The sequence below is a fragment of the Theobroma umbraticum genome, unplaced genomic scaffold (genome assembly GCF_002168275.2).
Source record: "Theobroma umbraticum cultivar Fairchild unplaced genomic scaffold, ASM216827v3 scaffold_20.0, whole genome shotgun sequence".
In the NCBI taxonomy this organism is placed as follows: domain Eukaryota; kingdom Viridiplantae; phylum Streptophyta; class Magnoliopsida; order Malvales; family Malvaceae; genus Theobroma; species Theobroma umbraticum.
Genome location: NW_018397266.1, coordinates 4971863 through 4996128, shown reverse-complemented (window position 1 = coordinate 4996128; position 24266 = coordinate 4971863). Strand labels below are relative to the sequence as shown.

At 36.3% G+C, this 24266-nt stretch overlaps 6 protein-coding genes across 9 annotated transcripts; 3 read left to right on the top strand and 3 right to left on the bottom strand.

The window, feature by feature from the left end:
• LOC110423028 (RNA-binding (RRM/RBD/RNP motifs) family protein) lies at positions 1–3024 on the top strand. 2 transcript variants are annotated; one of them, XM_021437124.1, is made up of 8 exons: positions 1–291; positions 477–560; positions 684–764; positions 925–1064; positions 1211–1319; positions 1413–1482; positions 2591–2653; positions 2753–3024. In XM_021437124.1, the coding sequence occupies exons 1-8, from the start codon at positions 230–232 to the stop codon at positions 2828–2830; spliced, it is 687 nt and encodes a 228-aa protein (XP_021292799.1). In that variant the 5' UTR covers positions 1–229; the 3' UTR covers positions 2831–3024. The 2 variants fall into 2 exon arrangements, with proteins under 2 accessions (XP_021292799.1, XP_021292800.1); XM_021437125.1 differs by having other exon boundaries at positions 477–564.
• A 1068-nt stretch (positions 3025–4092) lies between these two features.
• LOC110423027 (SBP (S-ribonuclease binding protein) family protein) lies at positions 4093–8132 on the bottom strand. Of its 3 annotated transcripts, XM_021437121.2 has the most exons (6): positions 7826–8132; positions 7641–7694; positions 6223–6308; positions 5806–5980; positions 5298–5659; positions 4093–4699 (listed from the first exon to the last, which is right to left on the bottom strand). In XM_021437121.2, the coding sequence occupies exons 4-6, from the start codon at positions 5909–5911 to the stop codon at positions 4148–4150; spliced, it is 1020 nt and encodes a 339-aa protein (XP_021292796.1). In that variant the 5' UTR covers positions 5912–5980; positions 6223–6308; positions 7641–7694; positions 7826–8132; the 3' UTR covers positions 4093–4147. The 3 variants fall into 3 exon arrangements, with proteins under 3 accessions (XP_021292796.1, XP_021292797.1, XP_021292795.1); XM_021437122.1 differs by lacking the exon at positions 6223–6308 and having other exon boundaries at positions 7641–7712; positions 7826–8131; XM_021437120.1 differs by lacking the exon at positions 6223–6308 and having other exon boundaries at positions 7826–8131.
• Positions 8133–11144: 3012 nt separating this feature from the next.
• On the top strand, positions 11145–13453 carry LOC110423553 (DNA-directed RNA polymerases I, II, and III subunit RPABC5). Its single transcript, XM_089784756.1, has 4 exons — positions 11145–11756; positions 11942–12000; positions 12970–13064; positions 13215–13453. The coding sequence occupies exons 1-4, from the start codon at positions 11721–11723 to the stop codon at positions 13238–13240; spliced, it is 216 nt and encodes a 71-aa protein (XP_089640882.1). The 5' UTR covers positions 11145–11720; the 3' UTR covers positions 13241–13453.
• A 2346-nt stretch (positions 13454–15799) lies between these two features.
• LOC110423461 (uncharacterized) lies at positions 15800–17128 on the top strand. The gene is made up of 4 exons (XM_021437673.2): positions 15800–16293; positions 16452–16557; positions 16657–16734; positions 16929–17128. Exons 1-4 carry the CDS (start codon positions 16219–16221, stop codon positions 16973–16975), a joined length of 306 nt encoding a protein of 101 aa, XP_021293348.1. The 5' UTR covers positions 15800–16218; the 3' UTR covers positions 16976–17128.
• Positions 17129–17201: 73 nt separating this feature from the next.
• Positions 17202–19991, bottom strand: INO (Plant-specific transcription factor YABBY family protein). Its single transcript, XM_021437671.1, has 7 exons — positions 19884–19991; positions 19672–19815; positions 19139–19274; positions 18992–19040; positions 18826–18901; positions 18590–18682; positions 17202–17584 (listed from the first exon to the last, which is right to left on the bottom strand). Exons 1-7 carry the CDS (start codon positions 19962–19964, stop codon positions 17507–17509), a joined length of 657 nt encoding a protein of 218 aa, XP_021293346.1. The 5' UTR covers positions 19965–19991; the 3' UTR covers positions 17202–17506.
• Positions 19992–23054: 3063 nt separating this feature from the next.
• On the bottom strand, positions 23055–23722 carry LOC110423460 (Ribosomal protein S27a / Ubiquitin family protein). The gene has a single exon (XM_021437672.2). The coding sequence runs from the start codon at positions 23649–23651 to the stop codon at positions 23181–23183; it is 471 nt and encodes a 156-aa protein (XP_021293347.1). The 5' UTR covers positions 23652–23722; the 3' UTR covers positions 23055–23180.
• Positions 23723–24266: the final 544 nt, after the last annotated feature.

Here is a 24266-nt window from a genome sequence, read left to right as displayed (position 1 = left end):
GGTTGTAGGAGTGGGGTGATGGGGTAATATGTGAGCTATGGTCGGGCCGTAGCAATGAGCTGCTACATAGGGTTCGATAAATAATCAATCATTGTTTCTGTAAGGAAAGGCCCGAAGGAGAAGTATTTCCGGCGGGGATATCCAGGTTCGCAACGGAATCAAAACGGTGGCCAGTGGTGTTTTAAGTTGAATTATTGGGGTTTTGGAGGTAAAGTAAACAATTTTCAGCATGCCTCGTTACAGGGACGATACCCCTGCCGTTCGCGTGTATACGGTTTGTGACGAATCGAGGTGCGTAGTGAATACAAAGAAGATTATCATTTTGTTTTACTTTGAAGAATTGAAATTTCTTTTGATTGCACAATCAAATCATCAAAAAGCCCTAAAATTCAAAGAGTTGAAGTAGACAGTTATCTTCCCAGGAAGAGGAAAATCATCCCCTTTTGATTAATATTTTTTTCTTTATTTGAAAAAAGATATTTGATTGTGAGGAATATTCCCGCGCTTGGATGTGGCGACGAGTTGTTGAAACTGTTTGCTACTTATGGAGACGTTGAAGAGTAAGTAAGTTCTCTCTCTCTCCTTTTCTTTTTTACCTTTCCATTTTCAATTTATATTTGTACTTCTATTACAAGTTTCGAACTTTTGATGATGCCAATGACCAATTTTGTTTTGCCTTTCAGATGTAAACCAATGGATGCAGAAGATTGTGAGCAATTCACTGATGTTTATTGGATCAAATTTCGACTCATCAGCAATGCCAGGTCATTAAACTCAATCCTTTTCGAACATTTTCTATCCATACCCATCGCCTTATTTTGTGTAGTTAGAAAGGAATACACCCTTGTTCAAAAGTTATTTTGTGGATAGATAACTGTGCAATTGGTGAAAATTGATATATTTTGTGAACCGTTTCCTCTATAGGTTTGCAAAGAGAAAATTGGATGAGTTTGTTTTCTTGGGGAACCAGTTGCAGGTCTCATATGCTCCTCAATTTGAGAGCCTTGATGACACTAAGGATAAGTTAGAAGGCAGAAGAAAGGAAGTCCTTGCAAGATTGAATCGTAAGCTTTCGTTTTACCCTAGAAAGCTAACTTTTTAATTTTTTTTACCTTTGGCACATAAGGGGAAATAATTTTCTAAATAGAACTGCTTGCCACTTGTGATAATATATGCTCGTGCGTATTATTTTGTTATATTGTGATATCAGCTCCAAGATCGAAAGGGCATCCAGTTCATCACCTGTTCCCGGCCAGTGAGGCTCCATCGCTTGCTGGTTCATCTCAGCAGATTCCCAAGCAGATAAATTCAGGGCTGAGGTGAGTCAATGTTCAAATTCATGCTGCTATCTTCATCATTGTTGGCCTTTTGCATTCTTTATCTATATAAACTATGGTTTTTCCTCTTTATAGGGATGTTGGAGATTTGGAGTACAAGTCTCACACTAATATTGCTCCAATAACAAGAGTATCATCTGACAAGGTGTGGACTACTCTCCTATAATATCATTTCAGATTCTGCTGCTTCCACTTGTTCACTGTTCGAAATTAGATTATAAACTGTAGTGAATTCTTAGGTACCAAAGGCCATTAGCCCTTTTTTCTTTCTTTCTTGTTCTTTATTAGAATTTGGCAAGTGAAAATTTTACTGGCAGTGGTACGTGGTAACTTGTAGTTGGTCAAGACTTAAGATGAAGTAAAGTCCTAAGGCTAAGCCAGCAACTATATTGTGCAGCTTAACTGGCTTTCAGTTGCTAAACCCAATTTGGATTCTGTTAGGTCCAGTTGGCTGGATTAGGACAGAGCACATATCATTCTTGAGTATGTACACTGTCTCTTATTATGCACTGGCATGGTGCTTATTGACCTGCGTAAAGAAGACATAACCTAGATAACATTAACGAAAAAAAAGATTGTCTTTTTGTCTTTGGTGTAATTTTAAACATAGATATTTGTTCTGGCCACTGTTGCATCTTCTCACTCTCACCCTTGCTTGCTTCGCTTTTGCTTTAGTCTTCAATTGCAGACCATTCCTTTCTCTTCAGTAGCCTGTTATTCCCACCCTGGTTGCTTAATTGAAGGATGAGATTCTAATCACAGTGTTCTCCCCCACAAATTGCCCTTCACACAATGTCCTGAAGTGAACTATCCAATGGTTTCAGACACTCTTGCTTTAAAATTTTGTGGTTGGAGGCATTCTGAACGCTAGCTGTAGAATTCCCTTTATCCTTAGAGTCTAACTGTTCATTTGCTGGACAGTAAGGCCTGATGCCTGTTTCAATTCTGGGGGGATTTTATGCTTCTTTTTCGCTGTATTCATCATTTAATAAATTAATAGTATTTTGTTACAACCATTTGGCAATTTGCAATTTAAATTGAGCACAAACTCTACATTTGCTCAGAGTTTTTACCTTCTGTTAAATCTTTTGATTTGTCAGATTTTTCCAACTTTTTTTGGGTCACTCTACTGGAATGGACAGCACATAAAGATTCAATGCTCTGTTAATGTTGTTGAGCTTTTATTTTCCTGCTGAAGTTTGCCCAATTTTCCCATTGCTGATATTCATCTTTTCTCTTGAAATTGCTTTCAGGATTACTTCCCCTCACAGTCAATGAATCAGACAGTTAAAATGGTCAGGAACAAACTCAATAAGGTGATAAAACTCTACGGCATGATTGCCTTTTGAGAAGTAAGTTATGTTAAATTTTTCTAGTAGTAACTTTATTCTTCTTTTTCTCCCCAATTGCTTTAGATTCAATCAAGCACTGAGCATCTACAAGCTGGACCTGCATCCAAGAAAACAAGAGTGGACAATAGAAGAAGAATCTGATGAGGTTTCTAGGATCAAGTAGGTGGCTGGACATGAAAAGTGTGATAGTTTCATCTTGCCACAGGAAATATTTTTTTTCTTCCGATGTCTTATCCATGATATCCATATATATATATGTATATATTGTAAATCTTGGTACAACATAAACATCTTTTGATTTATTTGAAATTTTATATTTGATAATTTGAAATGAATTACTCTGGCATTCAAGAATTACTAGTATACAGTACAACTTAAATTGGTTTCTGACAATCTTGGCCTCAGCCAAAGCTGACAAAGGAGAAAATGGAGTAAAGTTTCACTGTGTCTGAATGCACTGGGTATGGTGTCCCTAGTTAACTGGGAATGCACAGTGTACAAGAAAGGCAGAAAAAGGAGGAAGGCAACAAGTGGAACATAGCTGGAAAGGAAAGGAAAGGAAGTAGTCGACAATGTTTTTGGTTTTGGATTGAGATTTGTCGACAGAGTCAATTACTCGTCGATCAGAGCTTTGATCTTCTCCAAGTTTTGTTGCACTTTGTGACCTGCCTGAACCAACAAGTTTGTGCATCATGCACGAGAGGAAACAATAGGGTATATTTTATCTAAACGTTAACAGCAAGGTAGACAACAAAGATAAAGACAAAGGCAACACTCCCAGCAAATGACGAACTTTATTTCCAGAAATGTATTTTTCCCTTTCGGTTTATTTAGTGTTGTTTGTTGTTTTTCTCTTCACCACTTTCTCTCTCCATACATGTCAGAACATCAAAGAGCAAAACTGCAGACTTGGCCAATGACAGTCCTGACTCACTGTTACTCGCTAACCACGCGGCCAAGAGCATCATCGCTACAAACTGACAATTGCACCGCCTGCCTGCCTTTTCTTCTTGCGAGCAAACACTAGCTCAAATAGAAAAAGGACAATGGCCCCAGGGAGATACTGTAATTAGAAAATTGAAAGGCACTGAGTCACGGACTACACTATCATTCTTGAACGAGCCTTCACCTTCCCATGGTAGACTCGGAACCCTTGACCTTGGCCATGGTTTAACCATTCAAGGATCCAATTTAACATCACTTTTTCTTAGCTAACGCTAGAAACACCTCAGACAAACGTTAAGACATGGGGAACACCTTTCCATAGCACTATGCGTGTCACAGCCACACAAGCAAAATGACAAAAGAGAGAGAGGGAGAACAAACGATGCTTTGCAAACTCCATTGTAAGATATCTGTCTACTTTCATACATTGTATGATGGAGTAAGATATTGCCGGCATGTCACACGAAAGAAAAAGTATAAACTTTTCATCTTTTGAGTAATTTGCTTCACAGTTTAGGATAAATACACTTGGACACCAGCGGTTTTCATTACCTGGCATACAGGACAAACATTGATAAATACATCACAGTCTTTACATAAGCACAGGTGCCTACACGGCATCAACAAAATGGACACCTCCTTTGCCTTGCATGCTCTGCAAACCATCTGTTCTTTCACGCCATGGTGATTCCTGGAAAAGGATTTCGCAGCACCAACTGGAATGCTGAGAAAGTTGTTTGGATCGACATAAGAGGCAGCATCATCCACTTCACTGTCTCCAAAACCTTCCTTCCCTTGTTCAGCACCCTGCGAGATTGCCTGCTGAAGGTTGCTCTTCAAGATATTAACAACCGACTCATTGTATTTTGCTCTGTAGTGCCAATTCTGGGCTTCTGTAGCCACCTGCTTTATCCTCTCAACCAGTTCCCTATTCTTGCGATTCATAGTCTCTAGTTCTAAGTCTTTCTCCCTAAGCTTCTTGCTAACACCTTTCTCAATAGCAGCAAGAAAAGAAGCCATGTGTCTTTGCTTCATGTCTCTTATTCCCTTTGTCAAGTGCTCTTCCTGTTTAAGAAAATGAAATGAATCAAAAGTTCCAAAGACGAGCGTCATACCATCACATTTAAATAAATATCCAATTAGAGAGCATTGTTACTAACTTCAAGTGTCATAATGTAAACAATATAGGCAGAGATATTAATAACATTGAATTGAGTAAATATCCTAGGTATATTAACCCTAGAATGACAAACAACCATGGGCATTTGAATATTGACTATGAATTACAGTGTCACTATCACGATGGAATTTCAGAGTCTAGAACGGCGGATAACTCCAATACAGAAGATTCATCTGGATTATTGTAAACAAAAATGTATTTAAGTGATTTTGAGCAGCCAATATCAAACGCGTCAACATAAATAGATGTTATTAAGAACTGCTAAGCCATAGTAAAAAACTTGGGAATTAAGATCTCCATATCAGTCAATCTAAACAAGGAAATAAATTAAAGAAGAAGAGAAACCTATAGGTCAAACTTTTATGAAAAAGAAGAGCATCTGACTGTATTTAAACTGTTTGAATTCTGTAATTAAAAAACCTCTGATATTGAAGAAAAGACCACAAGGTGACAGATTTTATTTTTCTTGACAGGCAATAGTACCTGAACTTTGATATATTGATCAAATTCCTCTTTCTGACGATCAAGTTCGCTTCTAACATTGTCACCAAGTGACAAGATCATTGATGGCCCTTGTGTCATGCTTCCACTTGCAGAAGTGACAGATGAGTTCCGCTCATCATCATCATATGATAGCCGCAACCCAGTTGACACAGCATTAGGATTTGGAATGCCAGCTGAGCGGTCAGCTTCCTCTTGACAAGCGTTATAATTCAACGAAATTTGTAGCTTTTGCTGCCTTTGAATATCTTCTGTTTCCCTGCCTCTTTTACTGGGCCGAATCATGGGAGTGAGATGGTCATTTCCAACATAATTTACAGGATCAATGGTACACCCAGCTGGCACTGAAAGTTTAGCAAAATATTAATCAGTCACCATTCAAAATAAAAGAAACAGAGAATATATTTGAATAGTTCCGCATGACAAAGTAGTACTTGAAGGGAAACAAAACAAAATCTAATTTCTTAAATAAATGAAAGAAAGCACATACAACTTCCAAATAACTGCAGTTGATTTGATGCATTAGTCTGATACTGAAAACGATTCTCATCCAGGAAACTTGGAAGCACAGGATTACCGTTGTTGCCTCCTAACATTTTCCTATTGTAAAACCAAAACTACTATAAATTATATAGCTCTCTGAAGAGTGTCTACTGAAAATCTGCCTGCACAAGAAAAGAAATAGAGTTAAATCTAAATTATCAAGCTATCAATAGTGAAAGAATGCTTAAGAATGCCTGCATAACAGTCAGATCTGATGAAATATTCAATCAAAGATGCTTCTCATTCATACTATGACATGTATGATCATTAACCTTGGGTCAGCCAAATGAGTTCAATCTTAGTAATTCAAACACATTTGACAGATCAAGAACCAAAAGATAAGACACTCTACCAAGTCATGTACCTATCTCAGTTTTTCGACATGTGTTCCTGATACATTGTCTTGCCACCATCCAACAGGAATAAAGTCAAAGGCCACCTAAGTTGTTACTATTACACAAATAATAACATATCACAACAATTTCCCCTTTAAATAGTTTTCCAATGTCAATAAAAGCATAGCCAACATTTTAACAAGCACATATAAGATTGAGCTACAAGGGATTTAAGACACACTTTTTGTTAAAGGAAATTATATGCTGAAACTTTGTAAAACAAGATAGGTTTAATGAGAATATTAATGGGAAAACTGTATCGAACTCATGCGCATATTAAAAAAGACATAACAACCTCAAGATGTTATTTCAACTATTTCACTACCATAACAACGATGGCTACAATAGAAAATTTCCAGTCATATTCTTTATAGCAGCTTCAAGTAAATTTTAAAAATAAGGAAATATGGCACAATGACTCCCACGGATAAAAGTTCACCATCGACACTTTTGACATCACCATAATGCAATGTCGTATTGTACTCTACATTTATGAGACATATGATCCAATATAAACTTTTAGACAACCACAATGCGCTACTAATACATAGCTACTAATCTGTATATTCAGGAAACAAACAAACATGTAACTGTCTTGCTCCACTAGGTTCACAATAAATGCTATTGCTAATTTTTATATCCTATTAAAAACAAACGAGACCACATGGTTGATTATCCAAAGGTCCATGCACATGAACATACATGAACCCCATTGATACCAACACGTAGGAAATCTTGGGTTTCAAATGCAAACACAAATATGTGAAAGAAGCAGCTTTCTCTAAGCAGCTGTGACCTGTAAAAATACTTAGAAACTCCATCAGAAATAGCAGGATGCAATAAAGAGGATAAGGAAAAAACAAGAAGACCAAGGAATTGCTCCATTGACTGACAAAACCTTCATAATTAGGCGCCCAAAGTAGATTCCACAGTGCAGAGGGTAAACAGAAGATCGTGCCGACGACTTAATGATGGTTTCACAAAATAAGATTGGAGGAAAAAAAAGGGCTGACAATAGATTTTACTTCCTAAACAAAGACTGATACCCTCACAAAACTCAGATTCCAATTTTTATTTTTCTTTTTGGGTTTCTTTGGTTACAAAGAAATTGCATGATATATGAAGACAGAGAAGAGACGGATAAACCTGGACAAGAAGGAAGACATTGGATAAATTTTGGGGAAGATCAAAACAGAAAACATGACATATCAATCCAGTTTAGACCTTCTTCAAAGGGTAATAATCTTATACAAACTATAAGATTAGGATCTCTTTTACGATTCTGATGAATCTCCCAACATAACAAAATGATAAAAAAAAACATGGCCTACAAAAGGGAAAAAATAAAAGACGGCATGAAAAATCCACCAATCAGAAACAAGTTTACCTGCGATATGCAAGCTCCTTTGGTTCAGTTCCAACAACAGTAACTCTCCAGATCCTACAATCCCAAACCAATCTTCAATCACCCAGAAAAAAAAAAAGTAAAAGGAGGAACAGATAAAGCATAGACAAAGGAGAAAACAAAACAAAATCTTGAGTCATAAAAGAGAGAGAGAGAGAGAAACGTACCTCAAAATGTAACGTTTTTGACGAAGAAATCAAAGAGAGGAACGGATCATTTAGGATCTGAAAGTATTGACCTCAAAAACCGAAAGATAGATAGATGGAAAGAAAGACACAAAAAGGAAGGAAACGGAACAGACAAACAGAGGAAATGAAGGGAGAAAATAAAAAAGAGAAGGGGAAGAGGCAGAGTGGGGGGAAGTTGGGAGCAGAATTATTGAAATAAATCGGTGGTACAAACAAAGTGCCTGTCTTTCTTACTACTCAGTGGTTACGCTAACTGATTTCCGTTCCTTCATTTTCCCCCTTTTTCTTTTTCTTTTTTTTTCCCCTTCAAAATTCAGTACTACCATTTTATAACAGTAATTTTTTTTGAAGTATTTTAAAATTTTTAAATAATATTTTATTTTTTATTACATTAAATTAAATATTTTTATTTTTATTTAAAATTAAATAAATTTTATAATTAATAAATAATTAATTAAAATATTTTTTATTATTTTATATTAAGTAATATTATCGTATCATAATATATAATATGACATGGAAACATGATATTATGATATTTTTCATATTTAATATTAGTATCACATAAACATAAATATTTTAATTTATGATAATTAATTAATTAAAAATTATAAAAATATAAACTTTAATTAAATATAATATTAAAATAATTTTTTAAACTAATTCAAAAAAAAATTTCAAATATTATATGTTTTAAAAAATAAATTTAACCATTTATTTATTTTGGTTTAATGTTAATTGTGAGCTAAAGTGGACTCCACGAACAAGGAAGAGATAGACAGCAGAGAAAGTAGGTTATGTACACGAAAATAAGGAGCAGTATTAATAGAAGCGGATGACTTGATTGGGGTTGTTTCCGTTGGATCAGCTTATGAGTAGCTTGAATCAAAAATTAGGCTTCCTTGGTGTAAAGAAATGGGTTAAGCTTGGTGTGAATTTTTGGTTTAAACTTGAAAAAGAGTTGTTAACCTATCAATATAATAACCCTTTAATTACTTTGGTTTCTACCCTCTCTTGTTTTCTTCTAGAAATACCTGAATTTAAGTCTCATTAAAAAAATACAGATTTCTCTTTGAAGCATTGCCTTGATGGATTGGAGTTTGGAGGTCAGCTCTAATCCATTTTCCCTCACTAAATCATCAAACCATATATAGCGTTTGAGGGCAGGGGCAATACCAATTCAACCAATAAGATACTTGTCACGTTTCTCAATACGAAACTTGTTTCGTAAGTAAAAATGCCAATTCAATTCAAGCTGAAATTCAGATCTTAAACTCGTTCATGCATCAAATTTTTGTACCTAAAATTAATCGTTTTAGTAAATAGATTTAGGGTTACAAATCAAGATTTGTTAGAAGCATATTGCTATCATCTTATTCCAAATAAACAATATAAAAAAACGTATATGAAACAATCTATGTCTTATATAGTCACGCTTTAGGTCTACAATGGTATCCAATATTTTATCAAATACTCAAATCCCATTCACATTTAACTATAAAAAATTAAAAAAATTATAAAAAGTACGTGTCAAATAATAAAATAAATAATCATATTTGTGGTAGAAAATACACGATGATCAATGGACACGTCTGTTAATTCACCGGATAATATCTCCACTCACCACCCTTCTAAGCAAACTAGAATGAAATGCATTGATGGGAGACAAAACCTTTTGACATCCATCCCTTATCTATATTATAATTTATTATTATTTTTTCTTAGTTTACTAATTTAAGAGGAACAAGTAATTTGTAATAATGTTTTGTATTTGGGATTTATGATCACAAACGGTTGTACAAAAAATTTTGCTCCCTTTCTTTATTTAGCTTTATACATATATTTTAATGGGGAATGATGAATAGGGGTCGCGGTGGTCGGCACGAGGCCCATCAACAAGAATTTAATATAAAAGCGGGAAATGGGAAAGCGGGAGTTGGCTGCCCAGACCTGACTCACTGCTACCTTCCTTTGCGGGTCCCAGGGAACGGGCTTCGTTTGTTGGCGGGCAATTTTGGCGGGTGAGGAAACGACGAGGCGCTCTCCCTTTCCACCTTTCACGGGATTAGACGAACCAAAGGTCACGCCTCTCTTTTTTATGAGGCAAAAACTAATAGTATTTCTTAATCCACTCGTCACTCGTGGCTAATAGCTAAACGATTTTTCCATCCATCAACCAATAATAAAACTACCAGTATTTCAATGGACCAAATCATGTTGACTTACCTAAATAATCCACGTTTTTAGATGACTCAAGAGATTTAAAGTTTTTCGGTTTTTTGGTATCATACTTTGGGTTTCTTCTTATATAGTTTGCATAACGTTGAATTTAGAAGTAGTAGGTTCTATTGATAAAACAAAACAAATAAAAGAATTAAGATTAAAATTTAAATAAAACCCACTGCCAAACTAATCTTTAATCAATCGGTCATTGGGTTAGATTGAATGCGTGCGATTAATTAAGATGAATTAAGGATGCATGAATGGCGTCGTCGTCTCGTGCATTTGACGCATCCTAGAGAAAAACCAAAAAAAGAAAAAAAAGAAAACATAAAGCGTGAATGAAATGAACCCAGTACTCCACATCTGACTGGCTGGCTACGTAATTAACACGCCGAAGCTGGATGGTGATTTACGAGGCCCATAACAGAAAACCACACGTTTGAAAGTTGATTTCCTATTTTAGCACTGTATTAATTAATTAGAGGAATGATTCTATTGCAAAATGTGCGGCCAAACAAAATCAATCAAGGCCGCTCGCTAATCCCTTAGCTAAAAGTCATCATATTCGTTAGTCGTCCCTTCAGCTTTGGCCAATTCTTTACACGCTCATCAAATCGACAAAAAATCGAAAAAGAAAAAGAAAGGAACCGCTCATATGAAACTCTTAACGAGACTATGACTCGATGGCTGCTTTCTAAATTGCCGTCACGTGTCGATTTTGGCATAAGTTGGGTTGAATTTTCTTTAACTTTTGTAAGGGTCATCACCTCTGTATTTGGTACAAGTTGTACTGTTTCAGTTGGCAAGAATTTTAATTTGCTGGGGCACAGAGGCCGATTGTTCATACTTTTGGGGGTCTGTTTTTCCCCACTAGCCAGAAATATAGGCTTTGAGAAGCTAGTGTGAGTCACGGTGCATGCACCCATTGTATGTAGTACTAATATTATTCAATGTTCACAAAAAGGGGCTCTATGACGAATTGGAGAGAGCCAAAACAAGTAACAACTAATTAAACAAAATGTAAAGAATTCTACCCAGTTTCGTATGTAATGGAGACTATATAAAGTTATTACTGAAAGCAATCACATGCTTTAAAACCAATGAGATACAAGAAAAATAAAAAGGTTGTTCATTCCAAAATGCCTTCAACAGATTTATTCCTTTATGAAACTCACCAAGGTCCAAATCTATAGATAGTGACACTACAGAGAGTGAAGAATCGTGGCACTAGGCTTCGAGAAGCGCAAAGCACGGTGGTGATGTGGTTTCGCTGTGAACAACACGAAGCCGTCTATTCTAAATACTTAGTAATATGCACATGATTCTCTAAAAAAAATTTAAATAATTTTTATTTTTTATTATAGTTCTGATTTATATATCTTATAGTGCTCCTTTTAACTTAAAATTTTAGTCAAGTTGGGAGTTCGGGAAAAGGTTTCAGCAGGCCTATCTATTTCTATTGAAAAAAAAAAGAGAAAAGGGGGAAGAAAGGTTTCAGTCGGTTAAAACGACGTCGTGTATGAGCCAACGTTAATGGGTGAAACGACTCCGCCTTCAACAAATTTAAAATGCCGGTGAGAACAGTCTAGGGCAGTAGAAAAAGCTGGGAGAGTGGGAACTAGGGCAAAGCCAAGAACAAGAACAAAAGAGGATGATTATTCCAGTTCGCTGCTTCACATGTGGGAAGGTCTTTTTCTCACTTGCCCTTCTTTTTCCTTTGTAATTATCTCTAAAAACACCGTAAAAGAATAATACATACTCTGTTTTGTCCTTAGATTTTGATTTTGTTCGATTTAATGTAGGCAGGTAATAATTTTAGGGTTTTGGTGACTCTGTTGCTTTGACTTGCAAATTTGGTTTGGATATTTGTAGGTTATTGGTAATAAATGGGACACTTACCTTGATCTTCTCCAGGCCGACTACACAGAAGGGTTAGTAACAACGTCTCTCTCTCGCTTATTTAATCGTTAATCATCTTCTTATTGATTGTTTTTCGGCTTTATTCTTGTTGTTTTTTTAATAGGTTTTAAGTGATTGCATTGTGGCTATAAATTATCCGTTGTGCCAGTTGCATTGTTGCTACAACTATAAGTGAATGCATATGATTGGAGCTTGGGATGATTTTTTTTAATTTCGACTTGAAAGCATGTGAAATTTGAGTTGATGGGATCAAAAAGCCTTTTATAAATAAAATAGAATTCTAAATGCGCCTGCATCAATTTGGTTGCATAACTGTCATCTAAATTCTAGACTTTCACTCTTTGGTTTTTTTTTTTTTTCTTGTGTCCTTTTTGTTGGGACTGAACTTGAATGCTTTAGCTAAATGCAAATCAGATCCTAGTTGCTGTTTTTTGTTGATTTTTGTTGCCAATTATTTTCAAACTTTTGAAATCTGATGTTACTCATTCCACAATCACGTGGTCAGGTTATTTATGCTTATTAACTTATTTGAACTAATGTCATTTGCTAAATTGGACATCAGTGCATGGTAAGAGCTCATTATTGAAATTTTAAGGTCTAAATGTAAGCATTGAAACTGCAAGAGTTATTATAAGTGTTATCCTCCCAAAGTGAAGGGACTGTTGTTGGAGGTTTCCTGCTTAGGAAACATGTTTTGCTTGCTGTTTCTGTTCCCCCCAAATGCGAAATTGTCAGTGTTGTCTAATGTGACTAGATTGATGAGAATATGTAAGTTCCTGCACTCATATGGAATGACGAAATGTATCTAATCCAACCACCCAAGCATGTATATGAAAATATTGTGTTGAATTGATGGAACAGTCAAATTTATGCATTATTGCTCATCTATGAATCATGGTAATCAGCCTAGCTTCAACACTCAAATTGGTATTACAAGCATTAGTATGTAGAGAATAAGTTGTGATTTGTTTGGCATGCAGAGATGCTCTTGATGCATTGGGCTTGGTTCGTTATTGTTGTAGGCGAATGCTTATGACTCATGTTGACCTCATTGAGAAGCTTCTGAATTACAATAGTAATCTCTTTCTGTCTCCTTTCCCTACCCACAATCTGTTTTGACTCTCTCTCTCTCTCTCTCTCTCTCTCTCTTCCTCATGTTTATGTGCATTTTAGTGCTAGATTTGTTTGGTGTTTCGTTCCGCTTACTTTTAAATCATTTTTGCAGCTTTGGAAAAGTCAGAGACCAGTTAAGGAAGCATGCGGAAGTTAGTCCTGCATGCTCTGTTGCAGTTGTGAGTGCCTCTGTGATTCTCAGTTTTGTGTAATGCGGACGATGGTCAGAAGCCAAAGAATGAAAGACTGAAATAGTAGTCTACTTTTATCTTTTATTTCTATAATGGATCATTTTTATATTTGAATGTATGTGGTAATTTTAAATACTAAATGAAATTGCGGTTTTGTTTAGTCGAAGGATATGATTGATGGATGTAATTAGAATTTGAGGCATAACAAGTACTAATTTCCTCATCAAGATCCAACTGAAATTAGTGGATCAAGTAGACATTGCATAACTTGAGCACTGAATTTTAGGAGGGGCTGGATGAAATTGCATGTCATCCAGTTTTGATGGTAGATGGGATCGCTTTATGTTTGAATGTCACCTGACTTTGGATCCTTGTAGGCTTGGGGCACAACTTTGATTTTGTGAGTTACACTCGTACAGATATGTGCCTAAGAATTGAAGTCCAGGATGACAAGATATGATAGTTTAATGTAATTTTAAGTAACGGCAGGTATATTTGAGAGACAAAAGGGTGGTGGCTTGGCATGATCACTTGTTTCTTTGCGACTACTTAATGTTGAGTGTTTATCTTTTCATGTGCTCTATACGCTTTTGTTTTAAGCTTTTCTTTTGATAATAACCAAGTAGTATGGTAAACTGCAGCGGTCTAACTCCCCAATCAAACTGGGGAGCCGAATAAGCAAGGACTCGGAGCCGAATGTCATCCAAATTTCGAAGACATTTAAATCAATAATGAGTCATTGAGATGTGAGTTGGAACTTGCAAGCACAGCAACCAAACCATTTAATAACGCTTCCTCTTGTCAGTTTGACCACCTCGTACACCGCGTTCAATAATTTAGGGACGTTCGCTATATATGGTCAAGCATTGGGCTAATGATCAACACATTTCTGCCACTCGACGTACGGCACTTGTTTGTACCCATAACCAAAAGGAGACCTCTTAAAATGGGTAATGAATTTTGTCTCATCATATGTTGCTTTTGGCTTATCTTAAAAATTGTTTTAATTATAATTATTAATTGCATTTGTACATGTAAATTTGTATATATATATATATATATATATGTATATAAGAAAAAAAAACCTAGATGTTCTTCCTTACAAAGAGAAAATGGTACTAGGATTGCTGGATGATACATTCCCTTTTATTCTCCTAAAATTTGATTGCAAGACACTTATTTATCTTTAAAAAAGTCTTGGATAAAAGAACATTATTATCTTTTCAGAGAAATGAATGTATATTTTACCAAACTTTAAGAGAGTAAAAAGAGTATTTTTCAAACTAAAGAATAAGTATATAATATACCAATCTCAATTCTCAGGAGGCTTTTATATATTTCCCTTTATTTTATTAAAAAAGAAAACTCCGTAATTGTTGCGTTAGTTCATGGCTGGTTAGGGAAGTGAGTAAAAGGGTAGAGTTTTATTTGCAGGTGATATAAGGCACAAGAGCGCAGAAAAGTAAAAACAGATCCGAAAAGTCGTCAGGGCTCAAAGGCTGTCAGGCTGAGGGGAGTGGGAATAAATGACAGGGCCAGGAGTCCCAAGATGGAACATGCCAGCATCTCCAATCTGATATATTTTGATGAGGGCAGGTCTAAATAGGCCACTACATCTCCCTTTTCGTGTTTTTTCAAAGGCAAAAAACAATTAAAGTGGCCCTGTCCTTTGCTTTGGTCATTTAATTGTTGGCAATATCTATTTTCTTTCTTTGTGGGAATACATGTGAATCATTTACATGTTTCTGCTCAATTGTGACCTCTTCCAAATACAATTTTGTTACAGATTTTAAACTTGTTAACGTAATTTTGAATGGGATTATATCAATATTAGTGTATCAAATTTCATCAAAGTTTTATAATTAAACATATTTAAGCACTCGAGTAATTAAGAAGAGTATTGTTTTTTACTTAAAAAGTAAGATTTAAATTTTTATTTTGTTAATTATATAAAAAAATATATTTAAGTGAAAATAATAGCAAGATAGATAGCTTCTTGAGAAGTCTTTGTATTGTAATTTTCTTGCAATTCATGAGAGAATAATTGAGTAGATGGTCCAACTTTTCTTGCACCCTTAAATTTTCATTTCTTGAAATAGCTGGTATTTAAAAATTTTACATCTCATTCAAGCTGAGCTGAATTGTGGACCAGAGAAAGAGAGAGAGTTTCATAGACCTAAGACCTTTCTCTGTTACACATTGAAACTCGCTTCCATTTTCAGACCTTGACTAATCATACAAAATTCCTGAGCCCAGAGTCCAAAAATTGATTGAACTGCCTACACTTTATGGTGCCAAGCTGCCAGCCTCTCATCTTTCCTCTGCACTAACATGAGGGAAAGGGCAAGGACCCTGGAGTCACCAAATTAACCCCATAACGTGGCTCCTCTTTTGAACACAAAAGCAACCCCCTCGATCGTAGGGTCATAATTCCCTCATCAAAAGATCTGACAGAACCCATTGTGGCAATCCCTTGACTTAAATCAGAAGCCTTTCAGCATTCATTATGGGGACCCAAAATAGAAAATGCTGCGATCGGTCTTGGTGATGAGCTGATGGTTTCAAACGCTTGGCCACGGTAGTTGTCATAATCAGAAACACATTTTCGATATCAAAACAAGTAATGTCTTTAATCTTTCTTATCTCCCGAGGATGAGGTGAATCTATCGTTTGGATTTCTTGGGATTTTTTGGCCCTTCACTTGGATATCTGTGGATAACAGTCTCTCTCCCTCCAAGTTTGGTTGTTCTATTTTACAAATACTATATATATATATATATATATATATATCTCCTTCCCAATTCGTAGCTTTGTCTGCAGTACAAGTTTTTTGTTTTCCTTTTCCCTTTGGCGATCTTCTATTCTTTATTACTTGCTTCTTTTTGGTATTCTCTTTGTTTTGGCCATTTCTGTTCGAGGGAAAAAATGTACTGTCACAACTACAACCAACAACATGTTCTCCCTTGTCTTCATTGCCGCCCACATAGCTACATTCGGATGGTAAGTGAAAATCCTCCCATCAGTCTAGCTATACACATTTATTATAATAATACAACCTTTAGTTTGCAATATATCCAAATCAAGTTGAAGAAATTTATAGAATCGATCACTAATGTTAATTTTGCTTTTGGTTTTGCATGGGAAATCAACTGAGTCAGGTTCAGCATCTGATTGAGAGATGTTTGCTTCTTCACATGAACCGACAACAATGCGTCAAGGCATTAGCAAAGTATGCCAGCATTCGGCCGTGCATTACCGTTACAGGTGAGTAGGTGACAACCGCGCAACATATATAACAGTACTGCAAGTTTGGGAATTTAACGTTTAACTAAGGAAAGTAGAAATGCCAATGTCTCTTTGCAGTGTGGAGGGAGCTACAAAAAGAGAATAGGGACTTTTTTCAAGCATATTTTCATGCCCTCTCTCCCAGGCCTTTCATGGGTAAGAGTTAAAGAGTACCCTATACCCTAAATATTCCGTACCATATTCCATGTAGATGCAAGAAAACAACAAGAACAGTACATAAGTTGATAGTCATATAACTCAGGTTTCCATTTATATATACAGATATACATATATATCTGTTATTTGCTGCGCATTGGTAATTATACGTTTGCCTTTTTTCCATATTTCAGGAAGGTATATCCAAAGGAAACCGAGATTTGAAAGGGAAAAACAGTAGTGGAGGTGAATGATGGAATTAGGGAAAAGAATTGGAGCTCATGCATCCGGATCCTATTAAGGTTTTCCAAATGAAAGGGCCTTTATGAGTTTTGGAAACTCAATAAAACTTTGTATATGGTCTAAAGATATTAGCCCTTGTGTGTTTCCTTAATTAATCATCCAGTTGAAGCTCATCTAAAGTGTGTAATTAAGCAATTTGTCCAAGTTAATCACTAATAAAATTAAGCAAATTAATTCACACGAACCCTTTATCATCAAGCTCATTCTTAGTTAAGAAAAGAAAGCAAGATGGACGTTATTAGTAATATTTTAGAAAAGCAAGCTAAAAACCCATGCAGAGTAGTAGTAAACTGCGCATCTGTCTAAAAATTACTCAAGTTGTTGTTTTAAGTCAGTGAGTGAGTGCCCTGACCTCATTCCAGGGCAAATAAAAAAAGAAGGGCAAATGGTTTGAAACCTAGCGATGGCTGACCATAAATTAGGAGTGATAGGAGAAGTAGACCAGTGGAGATCTATATTAAGGGCATCTTCACTCAAAGGGTGTCTTGACCCATATGGAATTCCTTGCAGCTTTTCTTTCACGGAAATCATTGCCTTGTATGTGAACCTGAAAATTTGTCACAACAGAAAGTCATGCGCCCTTTTCTGTGGCATAAGTTACCGGAAACATAGTGGAGCTAAAGAAGTCTTAACAGTATGTTGAAGTGCCCCCAAAAGGTTAACTAATAAATTTTCGATATGTAGTAGTTGAACTGCAAGAAAGTGACTAGCCTTCAATCTCAAGAAATTTGATGGGAGTGAAAAAGTAGGTAATCATGTTAACTCATCTAATAGCCTAATATGAAACTTCTGGATCACCAATCAGTCTCAAAAGTCTCACTTCTCTTCTCTTCATGTACTGATCAGCTCCAGGCTTATTTCTGTGCCCTCACTACTGTTAGTCGAGGCCAATATCTCCTTAGCAATATTGGGGAGCCTTTGAGTAATGAACCGTTTATACTACTGCATTGCTTACTTAGTTTTTCCATAGAAACGAGAAACATGAAGTTACCTACGGATGCAGCATGGAAACAGGATAAGCATGCAAAAGCTGCAGAGGACACATGCAAGAGTGCATTCATGCATGTATAGAAGTAACAAGTTCGTATACACATCCACAATAATTACGAAACGCAGTGTAATTAATGCTAGTCTCTTGTTCCCATTCTACCATATGGGAACTTACATTTAAGCCCCTAAGATATTTCAGAATGGATGGTTGAATCAGACAATTTGAGAAAAGGTTGTTGTCTGGCCAAAAAAAAAAATCAAAGTAAAGGTGGATGTCAATGGTCATGATGAAATTTAAGTATCCAGTATAGTTAGTGCACAGACAAATATAATTCACCATGAAACCATCATATAAGTCTTATAATAACAATTGTCCGATGGTGATCTGCTCATGGTAGCTCAATTCCAAATAAATTTGTAGTGCTAAATATCTATTGAAATTGATAAATCTTTACGTACTACTGTAGTTTGATGCTGTATGTGCTTGGAAGTATAGTGGTTTGTGTTTAATAAATGATCAGAAATGTTTAGAAGGAACACATAGGCATCGGGAAAAGCTAACCTGGGTAGCATCAGAGTTCCATAACGCCTCTCCTTCATCCAGGCCACAGCTCTCTCCGTCTCCTTTTGTGTCCATGGGAGGAAAGTGGGCCCACTGAAATGTTAAGACATGTTCAGGAATCAGATAACATCTATATATGTGTGTGTGTGTGTGTGTGTGTGTATAGTAGATCGAAAACATGTCCGAAGAAAGAAGGTTTGTCTTGTTGATCCCTTTAGGTTCTATAAAATACTTACATTTTTTGCAGCAGTGCTGAAGGCTTCTTTGTGTGGAATGTTGGGATTTTGAGCTTTTAGTCTCCTGATCTCTTCTCTGCCACCAGGAATAAGTCTATATATGATAATTTCCTCATTAAGTCAAACAAATGCTTGTTTGTATACATAGAGATGCATTGCTTATTACTTGATGAAGCGGTTATAAGCTGATGGAGCTCTTTGCCTCTTCTCCGGAGCTGTAAAATTTGACTAAACCAGTATTAGAATGATAACTACTCCGTTACGTGTTACTCCAGTACTACTGCAACTATTAACCAAATTTAGAAAAACGCACGCTTGTTGACTGTGGGATTCACACGAACTATGTCTTCTTCTTCATTGTCAGAAGAGGTCACCAATGATGGGCTTCGCCTGTGTGCGGCGGTCTTCCTTGGGGCAGCCACTTCTTCGCAAACTGCTCCTTCTTTTGGCTGCTTGCATAGAGAGCGTAGAATGTTAATGGAATTCATAACCATCTAAGAATGATTTTCTTTGGTGATAAACCAGTAATATGACCTCCAGAGCATAACTATAAATTAATGAATCATCAAAGATGCACCTCACCGACAGACAAGGTTGCCATTATTCCCGCTACAATACTTAGCAAGATAAGTTTATAAGGGTATAAAGACAAAAAAGTCTCGAATTGGAATTTGATTAAGTGAAGTCCAGTAAGAGAAATAAGTCAACTTATATATATATATATATATATATATATATATATTTATATAGCTGCTTGAGCTAGAATGGGGAACCTAGTTGCCAAAAAACCAGCGAAGCATATCTAAAGGAATAATGACTTGGCAAAGAGAAACTAGCTACTGATACCTCATCATCATGGTCATGACCAAGGGAAGCTAGGAGCTGGAGTGGGACAAACGAGGCTTTCATCATATTGACCGACAGAAGGCTTGAGCAGTGCCCACATCTCACTGTCACCACCATGGCCAAGCTGCTGCATGGGACACTTACCTGCATTTTTCAAAGGCGAATTAATTCTATGATACATTGAGGGGGGAAAAATGCATAAAATGCGTTACCAGTAAAATGGTAGTGCAGAAACCACACTGCACATAGCAAATCTGCTCTGGGAGATCAAAGAGATGATTCAGTGTTGACATTTTTTTGTTGGTTTCTCTGTTTCTGAGAGTTTGTGTGTGGGAAAGTGAGGGAGAGTGAGCAGCAGGTTTTGGGTGATTACAATGAGGATGATGTGGGTTTCTTATCCAGGAAGTTGAGATTTATAGATTGTAAGAGACACTAACTACAATGATTACCTTTCTTTCATTGATATCTTAATTCCTTAAACACTGTGTTTTCATTTTTGTTTATAACCAGAAAACGAGTTTCTTTCATTCATGGAACAATTAATGATACATCAAGCATATATGGCAGATCCTTGTTGCCAATACGGCAATACTATTACTACTTTCATTATGAAACTATATTTTTCAAACCCTACTGCCTGTAAGTCTCTCCCTTCTTAAAAATTACTGCTACTTCAAAGAAAAAAGGAATGGAAAAAATTGAAGAAAATTAAGCTTCTTGTCAATTCATTTTCTGACAAATGTAGTCCTAGCTAACTTGTCAACATTGTAATTCACAGTGTTTTAATTAAATTGCTAAAAACTAATAGCAAACTTCAACTTTTGTGGTTTTGATGCTTGCCAAAGGTTTAAAGTTGTATAGGCCAGTTATGTAAAAGAGACAGTGCCTATTGGTTTCATGTGTTGTTTTCTGTATCCTTTACTCTTCTGTCTCTCTAAGCCCCCATTTCTTCCTCGCGAAAGTGAAAGCGCAGAGAGTTTTACCATTATGGGGAGGAGGGGAAGTTTCTAGAAGGGTGTATGGAGAAGGAAAAGAAGCATCTCAGGATTTGTCTTTCCTCAAAGAGGGTAAGTTTGATTGACAATGGGCAATGCCTCGCTTCCAACTTTCCCTGCTGCCTTTCTTCATGTTACTTGGGCACCCTTTATTTCGCTGGTAGCATCGTTAATGCTAACATTTACCTACCCATTTTCCATTTCCATTTCACCTCTCCTTTCCTTGCTTTCACTTCGCTCTGTAGTTGACTGTCTCGCCCATGTGCTCGCACGTGATGTCCCCACGACCATAGATTAAAAATAGTAATGTCAGGACAGCCTATTTTGATGGCTTCATCTTAAATCATGGAGACAGACAGGGACATCAAGAAGCAGCTCAATGTACTAATTTCTAATTTTTTAGTATGTGAAAACTTTAGAAATATGTAAACTCACATTGACTTCATTGAGGGACCAATTCTTAACAAATTTATGACGGGTAGAAATGACTAGTGACTGTTTGGTAGGAATCAACAAGCATCAATGAATTTATCGTCGGATGCAGGTGGTTCTTTTTCTTTTTCTCATCCACCTGGCGAGGGAAGTGGTAGGTTTTAGTCCATTTGTTTTTACCTTACCATTAGAAGCTTGATTAGTCATGTATGGTGCTATTTTTGCCTTGCCAAGGTGACAAATACAAACATCATTCCACGTTTTGCTCTGAACCTAAAATCGCTAGAAAAGTTTCTTTGAAAACATATGTCCTGAGGCCGTACGACTGAGCATAAGTTGAAGAAACGTTTCACTGCCATCTCGTTTTCTTTTCATCACAAGTGAATAGCTCTGCAAACGCAGGTACCATCTTTCCCGTGCTCTTCGTCTCGAGAGGGATGATGATAGAGCATTTTAATACAAGATAGATTTAACAAACATTTTCCATCATAGCCGGGTGAGATGCCAACCAAAATAGCATCAGAAGAGATGACGAAGCCCAAAACTTCATCACGACGCTTACATGTTGTACAACATGTTCTACCTGCAATCTTGCAATTCCGTATTGATATGAGGACTGACCATAGCCTGAGGACAGGCATCACTCAACCATGGCATTTTCCTCAGCATGCTAAGCAACGACGAAAACACGAGGCCCGGGGTAAACGTAGTGGGTATAACTAGCTAATTGGTTGGCTGTAAAGTAGGCAAAGCAACTCTCATGTGCAAATAATTATAAAAACACCAACAGGTTAATACAACTGTGTTAGGAACCCCTCTTTTTCAAGTTTATTTAGGAAATTTGGAAAAGAGGATTTGAATCCGGTTGTTGTCCAGGATACATACACCAACACTTAAAAAAACTTGTCAACAAAAGGAAAAATCTGGATCCAGATTAAAACCGGCATCAGCAACTCAGTTGTATAGCACAAGCTGTTTTTTTAATGTCTTTCCTTAGGAGATAGTAGCATATTAACACCATGAGTCCAGCTTCACAAAAGGGTTCGGTAGCATACTAGCACCAATTATTTTTGTGACTTTCTAGACTTGGGGACATTGTGTACCTATCACACAGCCAACTCTTACAAAACATCCTGCTATTCCACTGGTTTCGCACAACATAGTAGAACATTTACTTATTTAGACCCAGACATTCCTTAAAACCCCACAGCAACATGATCTACAGAACATTGCCCACAAGCAGTCCCACAAACATGATGACACAAAGATACATGGAACCGAACATTGAATCGAAGACCTATGTCAGATTAAAGAAACCAGATATTATGATCAGGCTATGATTAAAGAAAACCTATGGAAGGAAACAAACCTTCATGTTCTACCAAACAAGCTTCATATAATAACACGGATGGGAACGTAGTAAGATCCCAAAAACTCAATCTGAATACCATTTGACTACGCTTCCTATACTTGGACAAGGAAAGGTCTTCCTGTCATCATTTAAAATGAAATACAGAGAATGACAGCAGGTCCTAGACTATCAAATAAGCAACAATTACATTTCACTTGCTTCAAAAGTAACGAACTTCAGTTCATAGCAAATCCTAAGTGCGAATGTGTATGAATGACAAACTCATTTCTGAAAGCAGCTATGGCATATTTTTTGTTCAATCAACAAAGAAAAATGCAGAAACAGGTTACTTATTTTATCTGCTCCAATTCACTATCCCAAAAATTCGATTTAATCATAAATCATCATCATCATCATCTGAACTACTTTCTATGTTATATCAAACATGAACCAAATTTTTAAGATTAACCAACGAAATCACTACAATCACCATTCCAAACACACAAAGAATTGGAAGCATAATCAAAGAAACAACATGAAGAAACCACATAAACGACTTTAACTTAAAATCGACATATATCAAATATCTAATTTACCATCCAAAATTTCAAAATCCAACAATTACCATCCATTCCAAAAGTACTAAATTCAACAAATAAGTGCCATTAAACTAAAACCAAAACATCAGATATAAACTCATAATAATACCATTAAAATCCAGAAAAAAAAAGCTAATCACCACCAGCTTTCTGGTAAACATAGGTCAAGCCACACTTCCCACAGTAATGCCTATCGAAATGATTAGCCATGAAAGTGCCAGCTCCACACTCAGCATTAGGGCACTCTTTCCTCAACCTCTGGACTTTTCCAGAATCATCCACCTTGTAAAACTGGAGCACAGCGAGCTTCACCTTCTTCTTCTTGTGCTTGATCTTCTTGGGCTTGGTGTAAGTCTTCTTCTTTCTCTTCTTGGCGCCACCGCGGAGGCGGAGGACCAGGTGGAGGGTGGACTCCTTCTGGATGTTATAGTCGGCTAGGGTCCGGCCGTCTTCAAGCTGCTTGCCGGCGAATATGAGACGTTGTTGGTCCGGTGGGATGCCTTCCTTGTCTTGGATCTTGGCCTTGACGTTGTCGATGGTGTCGGAGGATTCGACCTCCAAGGTTATGGTCTTACCCGTTAGGGTTTTCACGAAGATCTGCATGGCTGCGGCTTTCGGGTCGCGCGGCGCGGGCGAGAGGGATTGGCAAGTGAAGTTAGTGATAATGGGGGATTTTATATGGTATTTATAATTAGGGCTAGGTTTTAGCAAGTGGCAGTGTGGTGCAGGTTCATGAGTAGTGATGTTCTTGCGGGTATGGGATCCGCTGGATTGTGTTTTGATGGAACTCATCCGGAGAAATTGTATAGGTAAAATTAAAAAAAAAATCCAATACATTTCTAAAGTACACTTTAATTTTTTTTAAATTGCATTGATTTTTTATTACCATTAGCTCATAATTATTTATAAATATAAAAAATTATAATTATTCTCTAATAATTAAAAAAATGTTGTAATCTAATTTAATTAAAGAATAATAAAAATGCTTTTTATTAAACGTTTATCAACTTAAAAAAAATAAAAAAGAGACCCATAATAATGAAAAAAAATTAAAAGAAAGAAATAAATTATTTATGATTCTTTCATTAACAATTAGAAAAAACTCATAACATTGAAGTAAAAAGAATCTAAAAAAATTAAGTGATAATATTTTAATTAAATTAAGTAATTTTTTCATTGTTTTCTTTTTTTTTTTCTCATTGTTTCCCTTATTGTCAT